General features: G+C 44.6%; 1 protein-coding gene across 1 annotated transcript in view; it reads left to right on the forward strand.

Moving 5' to 3' along the window:
• LOC134586125 (uncharacterized) overlaps positions 1-22,335 on the forward strand; it is a 111,267-nt gene that overhangs the window by 51,712 nt on the left and 37,220 nt on the right. Inside the window, exon 12 of the mRNA XM_063441635.1 lies at positions 17,313-17,436. Within this exon, the coding sequence (XP_063297705.1) occupies positions 17,313-17,436 (124 nt within the window). The remainder of the gene's footprint in view (positions 1-17,312; positions 17,437-22,335) is intronic.

Consider the following 22,335-nt stretch of genomic DNA (forward strand, 5'->3'; position numbering starts at 1 on the left):
TAATTTTACATATATATTTATGTAATAATTTTACATAATTAGGTATCCTAATTAATTACAATTAGCGGGACCTGCCTAACAACCCAGGCCGAAAGTATAGGGAATTTAATTTGCTAGCACTATATTTAACCCTATAACTTTCCAAGACACTATAAAACCTGTACATGGGGGGTACTGTTTTACTCGGGAGACATCGCTGAATACAAATATTTGTGTTTCAAAACCGTAAAATTTATTACAACAATGATATCGTCAGGGAAAGTGAAATTTATTGCCTTTTTCGCACACAAACGGCACTTACACTGACGATATTTTTGCTGTCATACTTTTTACTGTTTTGAAACACAAATATTTGTGTTCAGCAAAGTCTCCTGAGTATAACAGTACCCCTCATGTACAGGTTTTATGGTGTTTTCAAAAGTTACAGAGTCAAATATAAGGCTTGCGTTTCAGTTTTTTCACAATGAAATTCGCCAGATTGGTTACGTTGGCTTTGAGACCGTATAGTAGCCCAGAAATAAGAATTACCTCCATAATGGCATACCATTTGCAAAAGTAGACAACCCAAGGTATTGCAAATGGGGTATGTTCAGTCTTTTTTAGTAGCCACTTAGTCACAAACACTGGCCAAAATTGGCATTCAAATTAGTTTTTTGCATTTTTCACACACAAACAAATATTAACGTTAACTTTGGCTAGTGTTTGTGACCAAGTGGCTACTAAAAAAGACTGGACATACCCCATTTGCAATACCTTGGGTTGTCTACTTTTGCAAATGGTATGCCATCATGGGGGTAATTTTCATTCCTGGGCTACCATACAGTCTCAAAGGCAACATAACCAAACTGGCAAATTTCAATGTGAAAAAACTGAAAAGTGTAACATGCTATATTTGACCCTGTAACTTCCCAAAACACCATAAAACCTGTACATAGGGGGTACTGTTTTACACGTGAGACATCGCAGAATACAAATATGTGTATTTTATTGCAGTAAAAGCAAACAGTATTATGACATTCACAGTTAGAATGTCACATAGAACTAAGAAAATTTAAAAAAAATCATATTTTCTCTCATTTTTTTATATTTTATTCATATTACGTTATGTTCCATACCTAAATATTTGATGTTAAATGAAAGCCCTGTTTCCCCTGAACAAAATGATATATAATAAGTGTGGGTGCATTTAATATGAAAGAGGTAAATTATTGTTGAACAGACATATAGTCAAAATCTGTGGTTTGTTTACATTTTTTTTGGTTCACAACTTGTACATTTGGCTGCGGTCTTAAGGGGTTAAATAAACACTTCCTGTAAAGAGAGCCCTATTTAGGCTTTCTTTATTGCAAGTTCTGTTTAATTAAGATTTTCTTATCCCCTGCTATGTCAATAGCTTGCTAGACCCTGCAAGAGCCTCCTGTATGTGATTAAAGTTCAATTTAGAGATTGAGATACAATTATTTAAGGTAAATTACATCTGTTTGAAAGTGAAACCAGTTTTTTTATTTCATGCAGGCTCTGTCAATCATAGCCAGGGGAGGTGTGGCTAGGGCTGCATAAACAGAAACAAAGTGATTTAACTCCTAAATGACAGTGAATTGAGCAGTGAAATTGCAGGGGAATGATCTAAACACTAAAACTGCTTTATTTAGCCAAAGTAATTTAGGTGACTATAGTGTTCCATTAATAATATAGGAGACACATGCCACTGAACTCCACATTAGCCTGATGGGGCTGTATAATAATAATACAATTGAAGGGGATCTGCCACTAGTCGCCCTCAAGCCTCCACTAATGAGGTGAGTGATGTATAATGTGGAGCAGCACTAGTCCACTAATGCCCCAATTATCTACCGTATTTCCCCAAAATTAAGACCTAACCAGAAAATAAGCATGATTTTTCAGGATGCTCGTTATATAAGCCCTACCCCAAAATAAGCCCCAGTTAAGATTGTCAGCCAGACGGACACATTTAGTATGTCTGTTGCAAGGGAATAATATTTTGGTCCAGTGGCTTACCTATCACAGTCAACGGTGCGACTGCGGGCTGCCAGCTTAGTTTCAGGGCCAGTGCCCAGCCGCATCAGCCTGGGGCCCGCGAATGCCAAGTGATTGGCAGGTGTGTTTGTATGTAGTGTTGGCATTTTACTTTTTATTTCTAACTATAGGGGTTAAGCCCTTAGACACTACTGGAGTGTGACTTCATTCAGCAGGAGGGGTCCTTGCAAGTACCACCTGAATATCTATTAATACTTTTCAAAATAAACCTACGTTTCTATGAAAACTGAAGTTTTTATTTTTTTGTGGCCCGCATAGACTTAAACCTTGTTTATTTGGCCCGTATTAGCCTTTGAGTTAGACATGCTTGCTTTAAACCCTGTGGGGCAAGCATGCCAAACTCAAAGGCTAAGACGGGCCAAATAAACAAGGTTTAAGTTTATGTGGGACGCAAAAATAACAAACTTCAGTTTCCATAGAAACGTAGGTTTATTTAGAAAAGTACAGTAAAAAATGTTGCCTAACTGACACTGGACATCCTCACTCTCGTAGGGCTTCAAAATAAACAAAAGAGCGAATTTATTTTAAGAAATGCATTTGCATATAAACAATGTTTCAGTTCAACTTCCTTGACATATTAAGAAATGTTTGGTAATGGGACTGAAATTGTGAATGTATGCTGTTGCACAGCTGTAAAAATCAAATTACGTTATCTTGTTAGAAACATAGAAACATAGAATGTGACGGCAGATAAGAACCATTCGGCCCATCTAGTCTGCCCAATTTTCTAAATACTTTCATTAGTCCTTGGTCTTATCTTATAGTTAGGATAGCCTTATGCCTATCCCATGCATGCTTAAACTCCTTTACTGTGTTAACCTCTACCACTTCAGCTGGAAGGCTATTCCATGCATCCACTACCCTCTCAGCAAAGTAATACTTCCTGATATTATTTTTAAACCTTCGTCCCTCTAATTTAAGTCTATGTCCTCTTGTGGTAATTTTCCTTCTTTTAAATATAGTCTCCTCCTTTACTGTGTTGATTCCCTTTATGTATTTAAATGTTTCTATCATATCTCCCCTGTCTCGTCTTTCCTCCAAGCTATACATGTTAAGATCCTTTAACCTTTCCTGGTAAGTTTTATCCTGCAATCCATGAACCAGTTTAGTAGCCCTTCTCTGAACTCTCTCTGAGGTATAAATATCCTTCTGAAGATACGGTCTTGTTGATTTTGAAGTTCTATTGATACCGGAGAAACTGACGGAAGCCAAGCACAGAGAAGTGGACACAGGTTTCTTCAGGAAGGAAGAGATTCTTTATTCGATTCACCGACCGGGGCTCAGAGGGACTAATGTCACCAAAATACAACAAGATCTGAGCCCAGAACTGACTGTGTAAATGCATGATATAGACATATAGCTCCTCCTATAGTTAACTCTACCCACATATACTCTTTACCCAATCAGCTGAACAAAGCCTAACTTCCCTTACCTGTTAGACCACATGGCTCACCCAGAACAATGGAGGAGGGGAAGTGTTTTCAGTTTCTGCATTCCTGCACTTGCTCAGTACACTGTTGATTGTATCTTAGCTACATGTAACTGACTAATTGATACACCAACATACACATATGCCACGTGGAAATCTCGGCCTACTAAATGTAATTTCTACCGAGCTTCCACCACACTATGAGTGTGTTCTTCACTTTGACTGAGATCAGCAAACTTGATATGAAAGCATTTGGAGGCTATTGTGCATGTGTGGCAAAAAGCTGCGCGGCCAATCAGCTTCTCCATGGGGAGCCTTCAGAGCCTCCACGCAGACCCAACCTAACACACTGCCCCTCCTCCCTCTACTCATCCACTCCACCACACACTGCCCCCTTCACCCAATCTAATACATTTCCCCTTAATCTCATACACTGCCCCTCCTTCCTCCACTCTAATGGAATAGACTGCCCCCACTCCCACCACTCTACTTTAATACACTGCCCTCCCTCCCCAAATTGAGCACACTGCCCCCCACCACTCTAATACACTGGCACCCTCCCTCCCTCAAATAAATACAATGCCCCATTCCCCCCAGGTTAATACACTGCCCATTCCCTCTCTTAAATGAATACACTGCCCTCCCCCCAATTTTACACACAGGACCCCCTCACCACCACCACTCTGCACTGCCCTCCCCCTAATATGACACACTGGCCCCCTCCCTCTCTCAAATGAATCCAATACCCCCTCCATCAAATTAATACACTGCCCTCCCTCAAATGAATACACTGATCCTCCCCCTCCCCCAAATTAATACAGTGCCCCCTCCCTCCCTCAAACAAATACAGTGACCCCTCTCTTAAGTTAATATACTGCCCCCTCCCCCAAGTCCCCCTTCTTCTACCTTTCAATTTGCTGTCTGTCCTTCAGTTCCAGCTCCAGCTCCAGTCCTGCTGAAGAAGGCCAGACGCTCCTCTGGCACTGCGAGCAGGAGGAAAGGAGGGGTGGCTGCTCTGGTCTGCTCAGCAGACACAAAGCCACTCTGCTCTCTTGTGGCCAGAAGATCAAGAATCAGGAAATATTTACCATACCATGGTAGCCCATTCCTCATTTTGATAGGCTACGAAAGGTCAAACAATTCCACCTAATGCTGTTTGGACTAATGTTCATGAACCCAAGCAGCACGGAAAGACTGGGTTTTTTGACCATAATTCTACATTTGAGTAATATAACTTATAGCTACATTTATAACCATCACTCTAGTTGGCAGGATCTTTTAAAGTTTTTAAAGTAATTTTTTTATCCAGCACTGAATGCCATCTCCACTTTTTTGTTGTTGTTTGTAATTATCGTCTGGTAGACTGATGGTTGATTTTGTTGCTGATCGTTATGGAGAGCACTATGTGCTATGCAAAATGTTCTTCCCTTTCCCCAGAAGACACGGTTTACACCTATATTAACATTTGCTGGAATGTGGCTATTCTGTGAAAGTATTTGTCTATAATAAGCTGATTAAGTTCCTTTGTATAACTTCTGAATGGATATCTCCTTCCCTTCGTGCTCTCCCTCCCCACCTCCATTTATAGTAATTTAATTATTTTCTTCTCCGGGATTGGACCACAAACAGGGAACAGTGACATTGAAGCGAGAGAGCTTCTTCCAGCACTGGTTTCTTTAGCAGTTTATTTTTATTTGCAGGTTTATAAGGGGTGGACCAAGTGATAAATACCCAGTAGGGCATTGTAAACTAATTAAACCAACTTTATAAAAAGGGTTAGAGTAACATTTATAATTATTTTTTAAAATCCCGGACATGTTGGGTCATAACATAGAGTATATGGTTAAAAGAGGAATTGGGGGCACACTCGGAACAAGCATTTCTCAGCAGTGGTGCTGCCATAATGGCCAAAATGGATACAAAATACAGATTAAGAGTGAATTACCCACACTCATCAACTTGTGCTAAAAATGGACAGCGCAAAGGGACAATGTAGCAGTGCCTTTTCAGGTGCAGCGGGTTAAGTTTCTGTTTACTTTACCAGTCTTTTTACTTTTATTTAGAATATGTTTCCTTTGTACAATCCACTTAGCTGACCATGAGGAAACAGATAGAGTGCCTCCGTACAATAACACACTCACTCAAACACGTTTCCTCAATTGTTCAAGAGTGTCCATGTGAAGTAGCTTTACTTATTTTATAATGTTTTCACATACAAAGCTTTCAACAGTAGTAGATAGAGGATATTATGAGCTATAATCTCTTGTGATATGGCGATGTGGATCGTAACTGTTTATTTGTTATCAGACACCGACAATATGTATGGAAACGACTTACTGAATGTGTAATCTTATCATTTGCCAATAAATAAAGAATTCAAAAAAAAAATACAGATTAAGGTACAACACACACAAAGCAAGAAGATAATCAAGCCACTCTTCCAGTTCGAGTCCCCAAGTATTTCTCCCATGCCAGCATAAAGTCTGCTTTTTGCATACACAGAGCCCCCTCCCTCCCTCAAATGAATACAGTGACCCCTCCATCAAATTAATACACTGCCCTCCCTCAAATGAATACACTGATCCCCTCCCTCCCCCAAATTAATACAGTGCCCCCTCCCTCCCTCAAATGAATACAGTGACCCCTCTCTTAAGTTAATATACTGCCCCCCTCCCCCAAGTCCCCCTTCTTATACCTTTCAATTTGCTGTCTGTCCTTCAGTTCCAGCTCCAGCGGGAATATCACAGAGAAATCATGCTTCTTCTATTAGGATCAAAAAAATCATTTTCTCTATTTTAGACATTTCCAAGAATAAAGTTTTTAAACTGGGGGTAAAGAAACATTATTTTAAATTAGTGATTATCAAGTCATATTCCGAATTAATAAAATCATCTAATCCAAATATTGCATTCCATTTATTAAAAGCCTGCTTTGACAAATAGAACGCAATGTTCCAACATCTGGAAAACCATTTTAAAATTGTATACAGAAGATATTTAGCCCCTTCCAGTTCACATAACATCAATGGCAGTGTATCTATATAAATATATACTTACTGTGTAAATGTTGGTGTAATTGTGGCCTTGTTTGTCCCATACTCAATGGTACTGTCCCAAATTGACTAAATATTAGAGAGATGTACATATATTGATTAAAAAAGTAAATCCATCCATTTCAGTATTGACCTCTGAGATATCTTTAGTTAAACAATTCCGGAAAGCACTAATAAAGTACATATAATTATCATAGGTTACATTTTAACAGCTGCTACTTTGGTTATACCTAGGCACTAGAGACATGTAATATTCCATCTATTGAGGAGGTATCATATTCAATATTGGAAAATAAAAGCTCTGAACCTGCTCTCAGACAGACATCACTGTAGCGGAGAGCTAATTTCTCGCAGCTATTCTCCACTTAAGATCCTAGGGAGGCTCAGGAACAGGTCATTAGTAAATCCACAGCAGAGTTTCAAGCAGGTAAAAAGTTGCAGCAATATCCCCACAGCAATCCCAATAACTGGACGACACACAGTTTCAGGAGTAGAACTGACAATCGTTTATTCCAGGGTTCCTTATAAAGCATGCTCCCATGCAAGGGAGGGATTCACATTAATTAGGACAGTAACCAATACAGTGCTTGTTACCCTGCGGTTTTAGAAAGAATGCGAACCTTAATTGCTAACACACTTCTCTCTGGGGTGGTCCCTCAGTTCGGTAGTTTCCATATGCATATTGTACGGATGGAAACTACCGAATAGCATACAATTCGCACAGAAAATATACAAATAGGAAAATCAACACAGGCAAAATATGCCGAATACAGTCACACAGGCATTTTACAGGACAGGCTTACTGCATTCCGCTACACTGCTCCCCCTTGCCCACAAGCCGGCATACACAGTCTGATCCTATACGGATCGGCTTGGGGATGTCCGGGGTGCTCACGAATCATTTCTCCAGATCAGTTTGTCGTGACAACCCGTCGGCGTTTCCATTTTGCTTACCCGGGCGGTACTGAATGTTAAAGTCAAAAGGCTGCAGCGCCAAACTCCAGCGCAGCAGCCTGGCATTGTCCCCAGCCACCCGGTTCAGCCAGACTAACGGGTTGTGATCCGTGAGCAGAGAAAAAGCCTGTCCATATAAATAGGGTTGCAACTTCTTCAAGGCCCACACCACAGCCAGGCATTCCTTCTCGATGGCGGCGTAGCTTACTTCTCGGGGTAACAGTTTGCGACTGATGTAAGCCACGGGATGTTCTCCGCCATCGGCCCCGACTTGGCTCAGTACTGCCCCCAATCCAAACATAGAAGCGTCTGTGTGAACAAGAAAACGTTTAGTTGGATTGGGAGCTGCCAAGACAGGGGCCTTAACAAGTGCATCTTTCAGGTGTTGGAATGCCTGCTCACACTCCGGGGTCCAGGTTACTTGGCGGGGAAGGTTTTTACGGGTCAGGTCAGTGAGGGGTTTGGCCAGGGCACTATAATTTGGGACAAATTTCCTGTAGTACCCGCGGTCCCTAGGAATGCTAACACCTGGGTTTTAGTCTTAGGGGTCGGCCACTGTGCTACCGCCTCTACTTTGGCTGGTTCCGGCTTTTGCTTACCGCAGCCTACTCGGTGGCCCAGGTACTGTACCTCGGCCATCCCAATGCTACATTTAGCTGGTTTTAAGGTTAAACCAGCCTCCCTGATCCTATCTAGAACCGCTCCTATATGGGCCAAATGCTCCTGCCAGGTATTGGTAAATATGGCAATATCATCGAGGTATGCGCAGGTGTAATCTTGGAACCCATCTAGGAGGCGGTCCACCATCCGCTGGAAGGTAGCCGGCGCGTTTTTCATCCCAAACGGCATGACCTTGAATTGGTACAGGCCGAATAGGGTGACAAAAGCGGACTTAGGGATGGCGTCCGGGGCCAATGGGATTTGCCAATACCCTTTACAAAGATCAATCGTGGTAAGGTATTGACCTCTGGCCATCCGGTCCAGCAACTCATCTATCCGAGGCATAGGATATGCGTCGGATACTGTCTTCTCATTCAATCTCCTGTAATCCACGCAAAAGCGGGTCGTACTGTCCCGTTTTGGTACGAGGACCATTGGAGAAGCCCAGGGGCTATCCGAGGGTTCAATTACCCGTAGCTGAATCATCTCTTCAATTTCTTTGCGCATATTCTCCCGGACCGCTTCAGGGATGCGGTACGGAGTTTGGCGCATGGGGAGTTGTCCCGGGGTTTCTACTCGGTGGGTAGCCAGAGGGGTGTATCCAGGTACATTAGAAAAGGTCTCCTGCTTTTCATGCAGTAGTTGTTGTACCTCGATACGCTCCTGTGGGCTCAACCGATCTCCCAATACAACCTCTCCTAAATCCCCAGCTAGCTGTCCGTCTCCCAGCAGATCGGGGAGAGGGAGGCTGTCACATTCTTCAGAGGTGGGGGCGCAGATAGCTGTCACCTCCTCTGAACGTTCCTGGTAGGGCTTCATCATGTTCACATGGATCATGCGTCGCCCTCCAGTTCCTGCGCAGTGGCCAATTATATAAGTGGTGTCACACCGTTGTTCTACCACTTTATAAGGGCCTTGCCAGGCGGCCTGTAGCTTATCGTGCCGGACAGGTTTTAAAATTAAAACTTTCTGCCCGACCTGGAAGCTACGGTCCCTGGCGCCCCGGTCGTACCAGGTGCGCTGACGCGTCTGAGCCGCCTGTAGGTTCTCCCTTACCGTCTTCGTTAGCGCTTCTAGGCGGTCACGGAGGGCCAACACATATGGTACAATAGGGGTGCCGTCGGCGCTACGGTCTCCCTCCCAGTGTTCTCTTATTAAATCTAGGGGCCCCCTTACCCTCCTCCCGAATAATAGTTCAAACGGGGAAAATCCCGTAGATTCCTGCGGCACCTCCCGATAAGCAAACAGTAGGTGAGGCAGGAATCTTTCCCAGTCTCGGTGGGTTTCTGCAAAGGTTCTGAGCATCTGTTTCAAGGTGCCATTGAACCGTTCGCAGAGCCCATTAGTCTGGGGGTGATGGAGAGCACTAATTATGGGCCTGATTTTACAAAATTTCCAGAGCTGTTGGGTGACCTCTGCCGTGAACTGAGTGCCCTGATCCGAGATGATCTCCCTGGGTAACCCAATCTGGGAGAAAATCTGCATCAGCGCCTCAGCCACCGTCTCTGCATGTATGTTGGTTAGGGCTACCGCCTCGGGGTAGCGAGTGGCGTAGTCCACTACTGTCAAGATGTACCGTTTGCCCGATGGGCTAGGCTTCCGGAGGGGACCTACTATATCTACTGCGACCCTATGAAAGGGGTCTTCAATTATGGGTAGCGGGTGTAACCTAGTGTCACGGTTCTCACCAGTTAGACAGACAGCCAGACGTGGTCGCTCCTGGAGTTCCCAACAGGGGACTTGAACCGGGGAACTTCTCAGTCCTAGTCCTGCTTTCTGCCTCTGAGCCACAGCAGCTTTATACAGTGACTACTGATTCCGGTCCTGTTCATCCTGGCATGGCTACTACACCAGGGGCTGCACCTTGACTTGGCTGTGTCTCACCTGACTCTGATCGGTCATCAGCAGGGTATTTAAACCCAGCCTCGCCCTGTGCTCAGTGTCAAGTCTTTGATCCTGTGATCCTGTTTCGTACCAGTGTTCCTGTTTATCTGCTTTGTATTATTGACCCCGGCTTCTGACTACGTTGTTCCTGACCTCTGGCTTCCCTTGACTTCGGCTACTCCTCGTTGTTCCTGACCTCTGGCATCCTTTGACCTTGGCTTTCCCTCGACATTCCTACTGGTTCAGTCCTTGCCTGTCCTGCGTATTGGTACTGCATCCTGCACAGCCCCCGTGCACAGACCCACAGGCCAGGTGAATTCTTACCTGACCACCTCGGCCTGTGGCTATCTGCAAGGGTGAGCAACATATCTGCGCTACAGACTCCCAACTCAGGCAAGACCCTGACACCTAGCCTTGCGCCTATCCCCCCTCTTGCCTACCCTCTGGCACGTATCGCATGTATTACAATATCTGCGCACCTCCTGGCTAATCCCTGGCCAGAAGAAACTTTGGGTCAGCCGATATCTGGTACGGCTGACCCCCAAATGTCCGGATAGCGGAATATCGTGCACTATCCGGAGTAATTCAGTTCGGTACCTCTGAGGTACTACCAGCTGCCTTACAGCAATTGCGTCTGACCCAGCTATCTGTTTGTCCGTCTCTCTGTACAATAGCTGTCTGTCCCACACAAATCTTTCCCCCTCCGCCCCCGGTTGGTTAGAGGTGACCTTGTCTCTGTATACTTGTAGGGTAGGGTCAGTGATCACCTCGGCTACAAATTTGTCAGGGGGGGCCCAAGGGATACAGTCTAGGGAAGGGGAGGAATCTCTTACCTGGACCTCCGACAGTGCGTTGCTGTGCTGGGTGCGGGCCTGTTGCCTGGTGACTACTGGGTGTGCTCCCTCAGTAGTTTGGGGCTCAAATGCAGAGGTGAGTTTGCCCAGATCATTCCCCAGTACCACCTCAGCAGGTAATTGCGGCATTAATCCCACTTCCACATTCCCAAATCCCGCACCCCAATGCAAGTGTACCCTGGCTGTGTCTAGCCGATACACGGCTACCCCTGCAACCCTGACAGCCACAGTCTTATTAAGCTTGGCCTTGTCAGAAACCAAATGACTTTGGACCAAGGTGATGGTGGCTCCCGAGTCTCTGAGCCCCTGCATAGGCTTCCCTTCTAGGTATACGGTCTGCCTATGGTGCTGTCGGTTGTCCGCCTGTGCCTGTAATGGGTTGGCCTCATGCAGCACTTCCCACTGTTCCACAGTCGTGACTGGAACTGCAGAGCTGTAGGGAAGTGGTACCTCGTCCTGGTAGTGATGCGCTGCTGCTCTCGGTGGTGGTGGTTGAGGCCCTGGTCGGATCCAGGTGGTGCGGTCTCTAGGCTGCGGGCAATCTCGCTGGAAATGTTCCCACTTCTGGCACCGGTGGCATTGCACAGAAGCAGGTGGGCGATATCTCGGTTGTGCTGCTGCCGGTGCTGGTGGAGGGAGTTGTCTTGGTGGGGTCTGAGGGTTAGTGGAGAAAGAGTTTCCTCCCAGCGGTCGCATGGCAGGTTTAGTACTCACTGCCTTGGTTTGTCTGCGGGCATCCATAAAATCATCTGCCTTTTTAGCAGCCTCGGTGAGGGAGGTGGGGTTACGATCCCTCACCCATTCCTGCAGTTCTGCGGATATCCCCTCATAAAACTGTTCCAATAACAACATTTGTAACAAGTCCTCCATGGACCGCGCTTTACTTGACTGCATCCACCCAAGAGCTGCCCTTTCTAGTCGGCAAGCCCACTCTGCGTGCGAGTCCTTGTCAGCCTTTTTCAGTTCCCTGAAGCGCCTCCGGTATGCCTCTGGTGTCATTGCATACCGGGCCAGGATAACCTCTTTTACACGGCTATAGTTTCTAATTTCAATGTCTGGTATAGTACGGTAGGCTTCAGCTGCCCTCCCTGACAGCCGTCCTGCTAATATGGGTACCCACTCTTCCCTTGGTATGTTATGCAGCGTACATAGTCTTTCAAAGTCTTGGAGGAAGGCATCTATATCCTCCTCTGCTTCTACATACGTTTTAAAGGCTTGATAGGGAATTTTGGGCTTACCCTCTTGTGTCACAGCTCCTGCTGCACTTCTTTCTGGTGTTTGTGGCCTTCTTTTGCTCATCACAAACTCCTGCACCTCTGTCATGGTTTTAGAGATGATCTCTGTTGGTGGGTTTTCCCCATAAAAGGCCAGCCTGAATTGTAATTGTCTTTGGAACTCCTCCTGTTCTGTTTCGGGTCTTTGTTCTGTGGCCTGGACCTCCTCTGCTCTGTATTCTGCCATCACTTCAGTGATGAGTGTTGCTTTAGATTTGCTGCTGGCTGAAACACCTTTCGCTTCCAGAAGGTCTTTCAATGTGGATCTCTTTAGAGTAGAAAGGTCAATCTCCATTAATCCTTGTTCTTCTGTGAGTCTGGATCCCAGCGCTGCCAACCAATGTAGCGGAGAGCTGATTTCTCGCAGCTATTCTCCACTTAAGATCCTAGGGAGGCTCAGGAACAGGTCATTAGTAAATCCACAGCAGAGTTTCAAGCAGGTAAAAAGTTGCAGCAATATCCCCACAGCAATCCCAATAACTGGACGACACACAGTTTCAGGAGTAGAACTGACAATCGTTTATTCCAGGGTTCCTTATAAAGCATGCTCCCATGCAAGGGAGGGATTCACATTAATTAGGACAGTAACCAATACAGTGCTTGTTACCCTGCGGTTTTAGAAAGAATGTGAACCTTAATTGCTAACACATTTCTCTCTGGGGTGGTCCCTCAGTTCGGTAGTTTCCATATGCATATTGTACGGATGTAAACTACCGAATAGCATACAATTCGCACAGAAAATATACAAATAGGAAAATCAACACAGGCAAAATATGCCGAATACAGTCACACAGGCATTTTACAGGACAGGCTTACTGCATTCCGCTACAATCACCTATGTTGGAAAGTTTCAGATATTATTGGGATTCCCGAGAATATTATGTTAACCCCTTAAAGGTACACAATAGGCACCCTGGCCACTGCAGCTCATTAAAGTGGTCTGGGTGCACAGTCACTATTGCTCTTAGTGCTGCAATGTTGAACATTGCAGTTCCAGAGAAATTTAAATGTTTGCATTGCAGCAGTATGTCTGCCCACAGTGGCTATCTACAAGACAGCCACGTGGGGCGCTTCCTTGATCGAAACGTTCCTTTGGTTCAGTATCTGACGCTGGACGTCCTCACAGTCTGCATTTTCCCTATATGAAAGCATTTACTCAATGCTTTTCTATGGGGAGGTATAATGTGCTCACAGCATTTGGCAGGCATGTGCATTAGCTCCCATGCATTAAGGTGATACCGGAGAAACTGACGGAAGCCAAGCACAGAGAGATGGACACAGGTTTCTTCAGGAAGGAAGAGATTCTTTTTTCGATTCACCGACCGGGACTCAGAGGGACTAATGTCACCAAAAAACAGCAAAGTCTGAGTCTTGATCATACAGTGTAGGTCCCTTATATAGGCATGCAGCTCCTCCCATAATCAGTTCAACCTACACATACTCTTATCTAATCAACCGAATAGAGACTAAATTCCTGTTTGACCACATGGCTTGCCCAGCACAATGGAGGAGGGGAAATACTCGTATATCCTGTATTCCTACATATGCTCCTTACACTACTGATTGTATCTTAGCTACGTGTAACTGACTAACTGATACATCAACATATGCAAGTGCACATACCACATGGCAATCTTGTCCAAGTAAATTAATTTTTACTGAGATTCCACCACAAAGGGACGTTGAAGGGGGCGAAGCATAGACCCAAAACCAAAGGACATTAGCGCGGGAAAAGGTAAGTAAATAAAGGGGGTTCTACCCTTTATTTAATAGTGGGTTGCCAGGGAGAAGGGAGGCATGGGGAGGGATAGTGGCAGGAATACAGCTTTGTATTCCTGGCACTATAGTATCTGTTTAAGGATGGAGGCATTTGTACAATTTGTGCAAAACAAAATTAAAAAAAAACCTGGAAATTGACTATATGTCTGTTCAACCATAAGCCATCTCTGTCATATTAAGTACACCTACGCTTATTAAATATTAGTTTGTTCAGGAGAAACACTGCTTTCATTTCACATCAAATATTCAGTATGCTGGCTTAAATCAGTCAATCACAATGATTTATTGCAACAGGTGTGGAGTGGGGCTTTTTTTTTTGTAGACATTCCCCTACTCTCGGCATAGCGAGTAGTGGCAGTCTCCCTTATTTACTAATACTAAGTCATTTTTAGGAAAGATGGCTGAAAGACCAATTTTGATCTTTCAGATTTTTGGTAGATAACTCCCTAATACCATGGGATTTAGGGAGCTATCAAGTAAGCAGCTGTAAGATGCAGCCACAGCACGGATCGGAATTTCATTAGTTGAAATGACATTTCGAACCGAAATACAAGTACTGAATGTTATCCTAACACAAATGAACAAACTATACCAATTCTGTTAGGATGAAATTTGGTAGTTACGCAGGCGTCCTGTCTATAATACAGGACGTTTGGAAATAGTGAAAGGAGGCATCGCAAGATCACAGTGAAAAGGGTGAGTATTGTGTCAAACTTTCTTTTACCACAGGAAGATGGTCAAAGCCAGTGGCGTACATACCAGGATCGCAGGGGTCGCGGCTGCGACCCGGACGGACCACCAGGGGGCCCGGCCGCCCCTGCAACTCGGTATGTACGCACCGTGACCAGCCTCTTCTCCTGGGGGGCCCAGGAGCCGGCCACCTCAGGGCCTCCCAAGGCTGGCCCTGCTGTCACCCCACGGCCGGTCCTGCAGGCGCGCAAGGGAGCACTCTCCCCTGAGTGCTTCCTCTTCAGCTCCCTCGCGCGCCGCGTACTGATACCGGAGCCGGAAGATGACGTCATCTTCCATCGCCAGCATCCCTACGCAGTGCGCGAGGGAGCTGAAGAGGGAGCACTCAGGGGAGAGTGCTCCCTCACAAGCAGCCTGCCTGCATGCCCGCCCAGTGACCGGCTGCCCAGGAGCCCAGCATCACCACTGGACCCCAGGGAATCCCCTCAGCACTCCAAAAGGTAAGGAGGCTGGGGGATTACATTTTAAAAACATATGTGTTAGTGTGAGTGTTAGTGTTAGTGTGTGTGTTAGTGTTAGTGTGTGTGTGTGTGTTAGTGTGAGTGTTAGTGTGTGTGTTATCCCCGCATTCTAAATACACACACACACACACATTCACTGACAGATACGCATACACTAGCTAACAGAAACACACACTCGCTAACAGAAACACACACACACTAACAGACACACTCACACTCAGTAACAGACAAACACACTCACTAACAGACACACACTAACAGACACACACTCACTCACTCACTAGCAGACACAAACTAGCAGACACACACACTCACTAACATACACACACACTCACAGGCAAACACACACACTAACAGACACACACAGTCAGACACACACACACACACACACTCAGACACACACACACTCACTAACAGACAAACACACTCACAGGCAAACACACTAACAGACATACACTAACAGACATACACTAACATACACACACTAACAGAAACAGACGAACACACTAACAGACACACACTCACCCACCCACATTAACACATTTTTTTAAATTTATTTAAACCCCCCCTCCCCCAGTCTCCTTACCTTTGGGAATACTGGGGGGGTGTCTCTTCCTCCCCGGTGGTCCAGTGGCTGCTGGGCGAGCGGCACTGCCTGGTGCACCTCAGAGTGAGGCTGGGAGCCGGAATATGACGTCATATTCCAGCTCCCAGCCTCACTCTGCGGCGCGCGAGGGAGCTGAGCAGACAGCTCAGAGGAAGTTCTCCCTCGCCAGCCGCCCACCAGCAGCCCAGCATGTCTGTTAGCCGCAAGGCATAGCCTTGGGCATTTGGGGGCGGCTTTTTTTGCCGCCCCCTGGAAAATGCCGCCCAAGGCAAATGCCTTGTTTGCCTCGCGGCTAATACGCCCCTGAGTGTTAGTGTGTGTGTCAGTGTGTGTGTCAGTGTGTGTGTCAGTGTGAGTGTTAGTGTGTGTGTTAGTGTTACTGTGAGTGTTAGTGTGTGTGTCTGCTAGTGAGTGTCAGCGAGTGTGTCTGTTGAGTGTGTGTCTGCTAGTGAGTGTCAGTGAGTGTGTTACTGTGTGTGTCTGTTACTGAGTGTCAGTGAGTGTGTTACTGTGTGTGTCTGTTACTGAGTGTGTTTGTGTGTGTGTTAGTGAGTCTGTTTGATGTCTGCTAGTGAGTGTGTGTTTGTCAGTGAGAGTGTATGTTTTGTAAGTGAGTGTGTATGTATGTCTGTCGCTGAGTGTGTCTCTGTCAGTAAATGTGTGTGTCTGTTAGCTAGTGTGTATGCGTCTGTTTGTGAGAGTGTGTGTGTGTCTTCAGCACTTACCTTTCTCCAGCGCCGGACTCCCTTGGCGCTGGGGATCCCTCCGCCTCTCAGCTCCGAATGCACATGCACGGCAAGAGCCGTGCGCGCATTCAAACCGCCCATAGGAAAGCCTTACTCAACGTTACTCAATGTTACTGGACGCTCAGTGTCTTAGAATCGCAGAAGCTCCTCTAGCGGCTGTCAGTGAGACAGCCACTAGAGGCTGGATTAACCCTCAGAAACTGCTGCAGGGTTAAAACTAGAGGGACCTGGCACCCAGACCACTTCATTGAGCTGATGTGATCTGGGTGTCTGTAGTGGTCCTTTAAGTGTGTGTGCATCTGCATGCACTGGCGTACATACCGCTGTCACAGGGGAAGCAGCCCTGCAACCCCTGCGACCAGGTGCCCGCCGCCATGTGTTGCGGCCCCGGCCCGTGCAGAGTAAGCGCGGGGGGGGCCCCAATTTTCGCACCGGGGCCCCATGGGTCATGTGTATGCCACTGGTCAAAGCTGGTCAAGCGTAGGAAAAATACATCAGACAAAGTAGTCTCAATTTGTCTTATGTTTTAAAGAAAACTAGATCAGATAGGGAGAAAAGAAGAACAGATCCCAAGAGAAGAGGAAGCAATTGGGTAAAGGTAAGTTCAGAATGATAGTTCCGCTTTAAGAAATGTTGTTATTTTTTTAGTTCTGCATTGCATTTTAACTGTGAATGTTTTTTGAATAACATGTAGTATATGATCTCAAGAAGTGAAATATGAGATAAGAGAAGGGGATTGGCTTGGCATGGTGACAGACACTCATTCAAATATAAATAAAGAATGAGAAAAGTATTTGCAGTTAGTGTGAAAAACATTTACTGCAGGGGCAAAAGTCCTGTCCGGCAAACAAATCTGGACAATGTACTAGGAGGCTGCCTTAAACAGAAGAGAATTGCACTGCTACAGGCCTGCCCAAAGAGGTATCTGGTTGGTATTTATTTTCTATTCAGCTTTTAAAAAATTACTTGACATTTGTAAAAAAGTAAAATCTCATAACATTCTTGTAATTCATTACTATGAATATACTTGTTCAGTTGGATCCCACTATTTACTAGGGATGATAAGGAAAAAGCATTAATTGTGACTGTTTTGCAATCATTTTAACCTGTCTTTTATAGTAATTATGATTTAATGTAAAAAGCTACTTTTAATGATCTAATGAATTCCATGTTCATATTGTATTAATCCCAGATGATTATATAGAATGTAAGTAAGCTCAACATCAGACCAGTATTTGGTGTTACCGAGTAGAACTTCCCATTCCCATTCTCCAGGAAACAAGCATCTTGGAATATGTAAAGAACATCTTAAAGTAAATGCACTTTTAATCTATGAGAGAGTAGAAAACATGAGAAAACAGCTTTTTTAGGTGTCAAGTGTTTTTTTCTCAAAATCCTGACTTTATCAACTGTGAAAAATGTAGTCGTATTGGTTGAAAATGGTGAATACTTAACGTCAAGAGTCAAATATCGATGCTGCTTAAAATGTTAACTTTGACAAATGTCATTACAGTGAGAGTGTTGTTGATCAAAGTTAGAATTAGTAGTTAGGATGAAGGGTTACATATAACTGACATTATGAATTAAGAAACATTGTTTAGACACATTTTTGACACAATCAACATTTTACTAAAAATGTACTTAAATTTATGGCGCTCAGTATTAAATGTGCATCATTACAAATGTCACCTACATTTTATTTAAAAAAAAATTTAATGAACAAACCATGTAGGAAAAAAATCCACAGAATAGATTTGTTTGTATTACTTATGACTCAAATATTTCAAGACTAGTGATGTCGCGAACATAAAATTTACTCAATGATGACGAATAGGGGGCGGATAGAACCGCGCATATGTTCGCCCGCCATGGTTAAACTGTAAAGTTAAAATGTTTTCCCAACCTCCATAACCTCTTCTGCTTTTAGAATTAGCCTGCAAGGGGAAACATGTATGACCCTCTTTCCCTCCCTTGCTCGTGCCTCCTAACCTCCCCGCAATGCGATTTATTTGTTTATTTTTTTTTAAACATTGCCCATCTATGTCCACCCTACCCCCATCCACACCATACTGTCTCTTTGTCCCTTCCCTAGTCTATGTGATTGGTGCAATCAAATGTTTTTAGAATCATGCTATCATAAGCATTTGATTGAGGCTCAAAAGGAAAAAGTGATGCATCGTGATGATGGATTGAGTGAATGTATGTATATATATATATTTTTTTTTTTCTTGACCTTGGTTGCGTCATCACGCTGCGTCTGGTGCCGTGACGTGATCAGTGGTTGTTCCCATGGAAACCGGCAAACACCCCCACCAGAAAACTGTAAAATCAAAATATGTATCCAGATTTTAACAGGATAAAGTGATTATGAAGCAACTAGCTTCTAAAGTACAAAAATACCCTGAGTGACCGAAATACCTTGAGGGGTATTTTTGTACATTAGAAGCTGGTTGCTTCATAATCACTCTATCCTGTAAAAGTCTGGATACATATTTTTATTTTACAGTTTTCTGGTGGGGGTGTTTGCTGTTTTCCATGGGAACAACCTCTTATTAGTAGACATTTCTCCACTAATCTCCAAACTCTCCTTTTACCTATCTCAAACCTCACCTGTCCTAGTTCTGCAACCTCCTTCTACAATTCCACCCTCTCCTCTCAACTAGAAATCATGGCACCTTCTACATTTAAATGCTGCAGATGCCCCCAACAACAACCTTGGCACACCAAGCTGACTTGATACCTCCAAAAATGCTCCAGTACTGCTAACCGCTGTTGGAGAAAGTCTCACTGTGCGTCTGACTTTCTCCACTATAAATTTATGCTGAGCTCATACAGCTTGGCTCTTTCCTCTGCAAAAGTAAATTACTTCAATACCCTCATAACCACACTCTTCCGCAAACCCAAATGACTATTTCACACATTTAACTCTCTTCTTCGTCCTATTGTTCCTCCTCCACCTACTAACTTGACCGCCTCAGACTTTGCAACTCACTTCACTGACAAGATCTCAGCAATCAGGGAAGAGATCTATCATCTTTCTTCTTCCCCTTACAATACTTCCCCTAACTTCACTCCCTCTGCTGTTCTATGTTCATTCGCACCCGTTAAAGTGCAAGAGGTTTCTGCTCTGCTCCAGTCCTCCCGCCCCACCACCTGCTCCCTAGATCCAATTCCCTCAAATCTCATCCGTACTCTGTCTTCTTCTCTTTCTCCACCTCTCACTAAAATTCTCAATCTCTCTCCTCTGGTATATTTCCATCGCACTTTAAACATGCAACTGTAACCCCAATTCTAAAGAAGCCCAACCTTGACCCTAACTCCCCATCCAACTACCGTCCTATCTCTTTTGCATCCAAGTTCCTTGAAAGAGTTGTGTATGCAAGATTGACAGACTTCCTTGATTCTAACTCTCTGCTAGACCCGCTTCAGTTTGGTTTCCACGCTAAGCACTCTGTGGAAATGGCACTGACCAAATTATCCAATGATCTACTCACTGCAAAATCTCGTGGTCAGTACTCTATCCTAAGTCTCCTTGACCTGTCTGCGGCTTTTGACACTGTTGATCATCAACAGCTTCTTCTCATCCTCTGCAACATCGGTCTCCAAGATGTTGCTCTCTCCTGGTGCTCCTCCTACCTCTCCCAGCGCTCTTTCAGTGTTTCTTTCTCTGGCTCTGCTTCTTGGTAAACTCATTAGCTCCTTTGGCTTCTATGCAGATGACACGCAAATCTACCTATCCTCTCCTGATCTCTCCTATCCCTCTTGACTAGTGTCTCTGACTGCCTCTCTGCTATTTCTAACTGTATAGATGCCCACTTCTCTAAACTAAACTTGACCAAAACTGAAATTATGGTCTTTCCTCCCTCAAGTCTTGTTACTCCTGTGTCTGTCTCCCTCCAAGTCAATGGTGCTACCATCAGCTCCACTACGCAGGCTCACTGCCTAGGTGTTCTCTTTGACTCTGACCTCTTCTTCAAGCCTCATGTTCAGTCTATCGCCAAATCCTGTTGTTTTTATCTCAAAAACACTGCGCGAATCCGACCCTACTTAACGCCAGATGTGACTAAGATATTGGTCCATTCCACTGTCCTTTCTCGCCTTGACCACTGTAATCCACTTCTCAGTGGTCTTACATGCTCCCAACTTGCGCCGTTACAGTCCATCATGAATGCGGCAGCGAGGCTCATCTTTCTATCCACCTGCACCTCCCATGCCTCACCCTTCTGTCAATCCCTACATTGGCTTCCTGTAAGATATAGGGCTCAATTTAAAATTCTGTTTTTTGCTTTCAAAGCTCTACATAATGCTGCTCCCACCTATCTATCTTCCCTAATACACAAATATGTCCCGTCTAAGGCCCTTACGCTCTGCTGAAGACTTATGTCTATCTTCTGTCCGTACTCCCACCTCTGATGCTCGCCTTCAAGACTTCTCGAGGGCTGCACCATTTCTGTGGAAGTCTCTTCCCTCCTCTGTTAGATGCTCACCCAGTCTCCACTACTTCAAAAAATCATTAAAAACTCACCTCTTCATAAAAGTGTACCAATTAAACAGTTAACAGCTCCCGACTGATTCCTCTCTTGCAACTGTCACTAGTCTAATGCTATCCTTACCTTTTTGTGTCAATAAACTCCGCTCCCTCTAGCATGTAAGCTCATTGAGCAGGGCCCTCAACCGCTCTGTTCCTGTGTGTCCAACTTGTCTGGTTACAACTACATGTCTGTTCGTCCGCACATTGTAAAGCTCTGCGGAATTTGATGTCGCTATATAAATAATAAGATAATAATAATAATATGAGTGTTTTTGTATGGAGTTTACAGATGCATGGGTTTATTCATGTGTAGTTTTAGAATGCAGGAGCTTATTGACATATGAACACACACATACACAAATACACTCTAAGAAATACATGCACAATGACACACACTTACCAGTGGGGGATTAAGGTTGACCAGTTCCTTAGGCAGGAGGCCACACAAGGTTCACATCCTAGAGCGGGGGTAGGCAACCTATGGCACATGTGCCATGCACGGCACTCAAGGTGTCTTTGCACGGCACTGAAGGCTGCTAGAGCCAAACAGGCTCTGGCCTATCAGGAGTCCCAGTGAAACTTCAGATATTTGTGAATATGAAGGGCAATCCTCGATTTATGCATTACAGCACACAGAGCAAGTGATCTCAGACCACTTCCTCCCAGCACTTGTGAATGGGAATACACACTGTAGTAGAGCAGCCCTTGACCTGTACCTGGCCAGCCTGGTCCCCATTGGAACCCAGGGAACCCTGCCCTCTACATTGCTTCTCACTCTGTTTACCTATGGAGTGTGATGTATATGCTGGCTATATGTAGACTGCATGCCTGCATACATTGTAATATTAGTTTAATCCATTAGATGGAGGCATATAGCAGTTGTTTAACCCCTTAAGGACACATGACAGAAATATTCCGTCATGATTTCCTTTTATTTCTGAAATTGTGTCCTTAAGGGGTTAAGATTTCCTTTTTTTCTTTCTGTAAAACATCAGAGTGCAGTCAGCAATGTAGGAGTTGAAAACACTGGCTTCTCATTTATGCTTACTGATAACTAGTAAGATGGTTGTGAATGCTACAGAGGAATCCAGTACCATACAGAGCCCACATCCACGGCTTGGCATCTACTGAGACATGTATTGCTCTGACCAAGCAAAGCAACTACACACCATAGGAAACAGGCAGTTTCACTACACACCACAATCTCTACCTAATCCTCTAGATGTTCACTGCTAAATGTCGATAGTACACATTTTTGTATTTACAATACCCCTGTCTCTGTGGGTAATATGACTG

Source organism: Pelobates fuscus, chromosome 2 (genome assembly GCF_036172605.1).
Source record: "Pelobates fuscus isolate aPelFus1 chromosome 2, aPelFus1.pri, whole genome shotgun sequence".
NCBI lineage: Eukaryota > Metazoa > Chordata > Amphibia > Anura > Pelobatidae > Pelobates > Pelobates fuscus.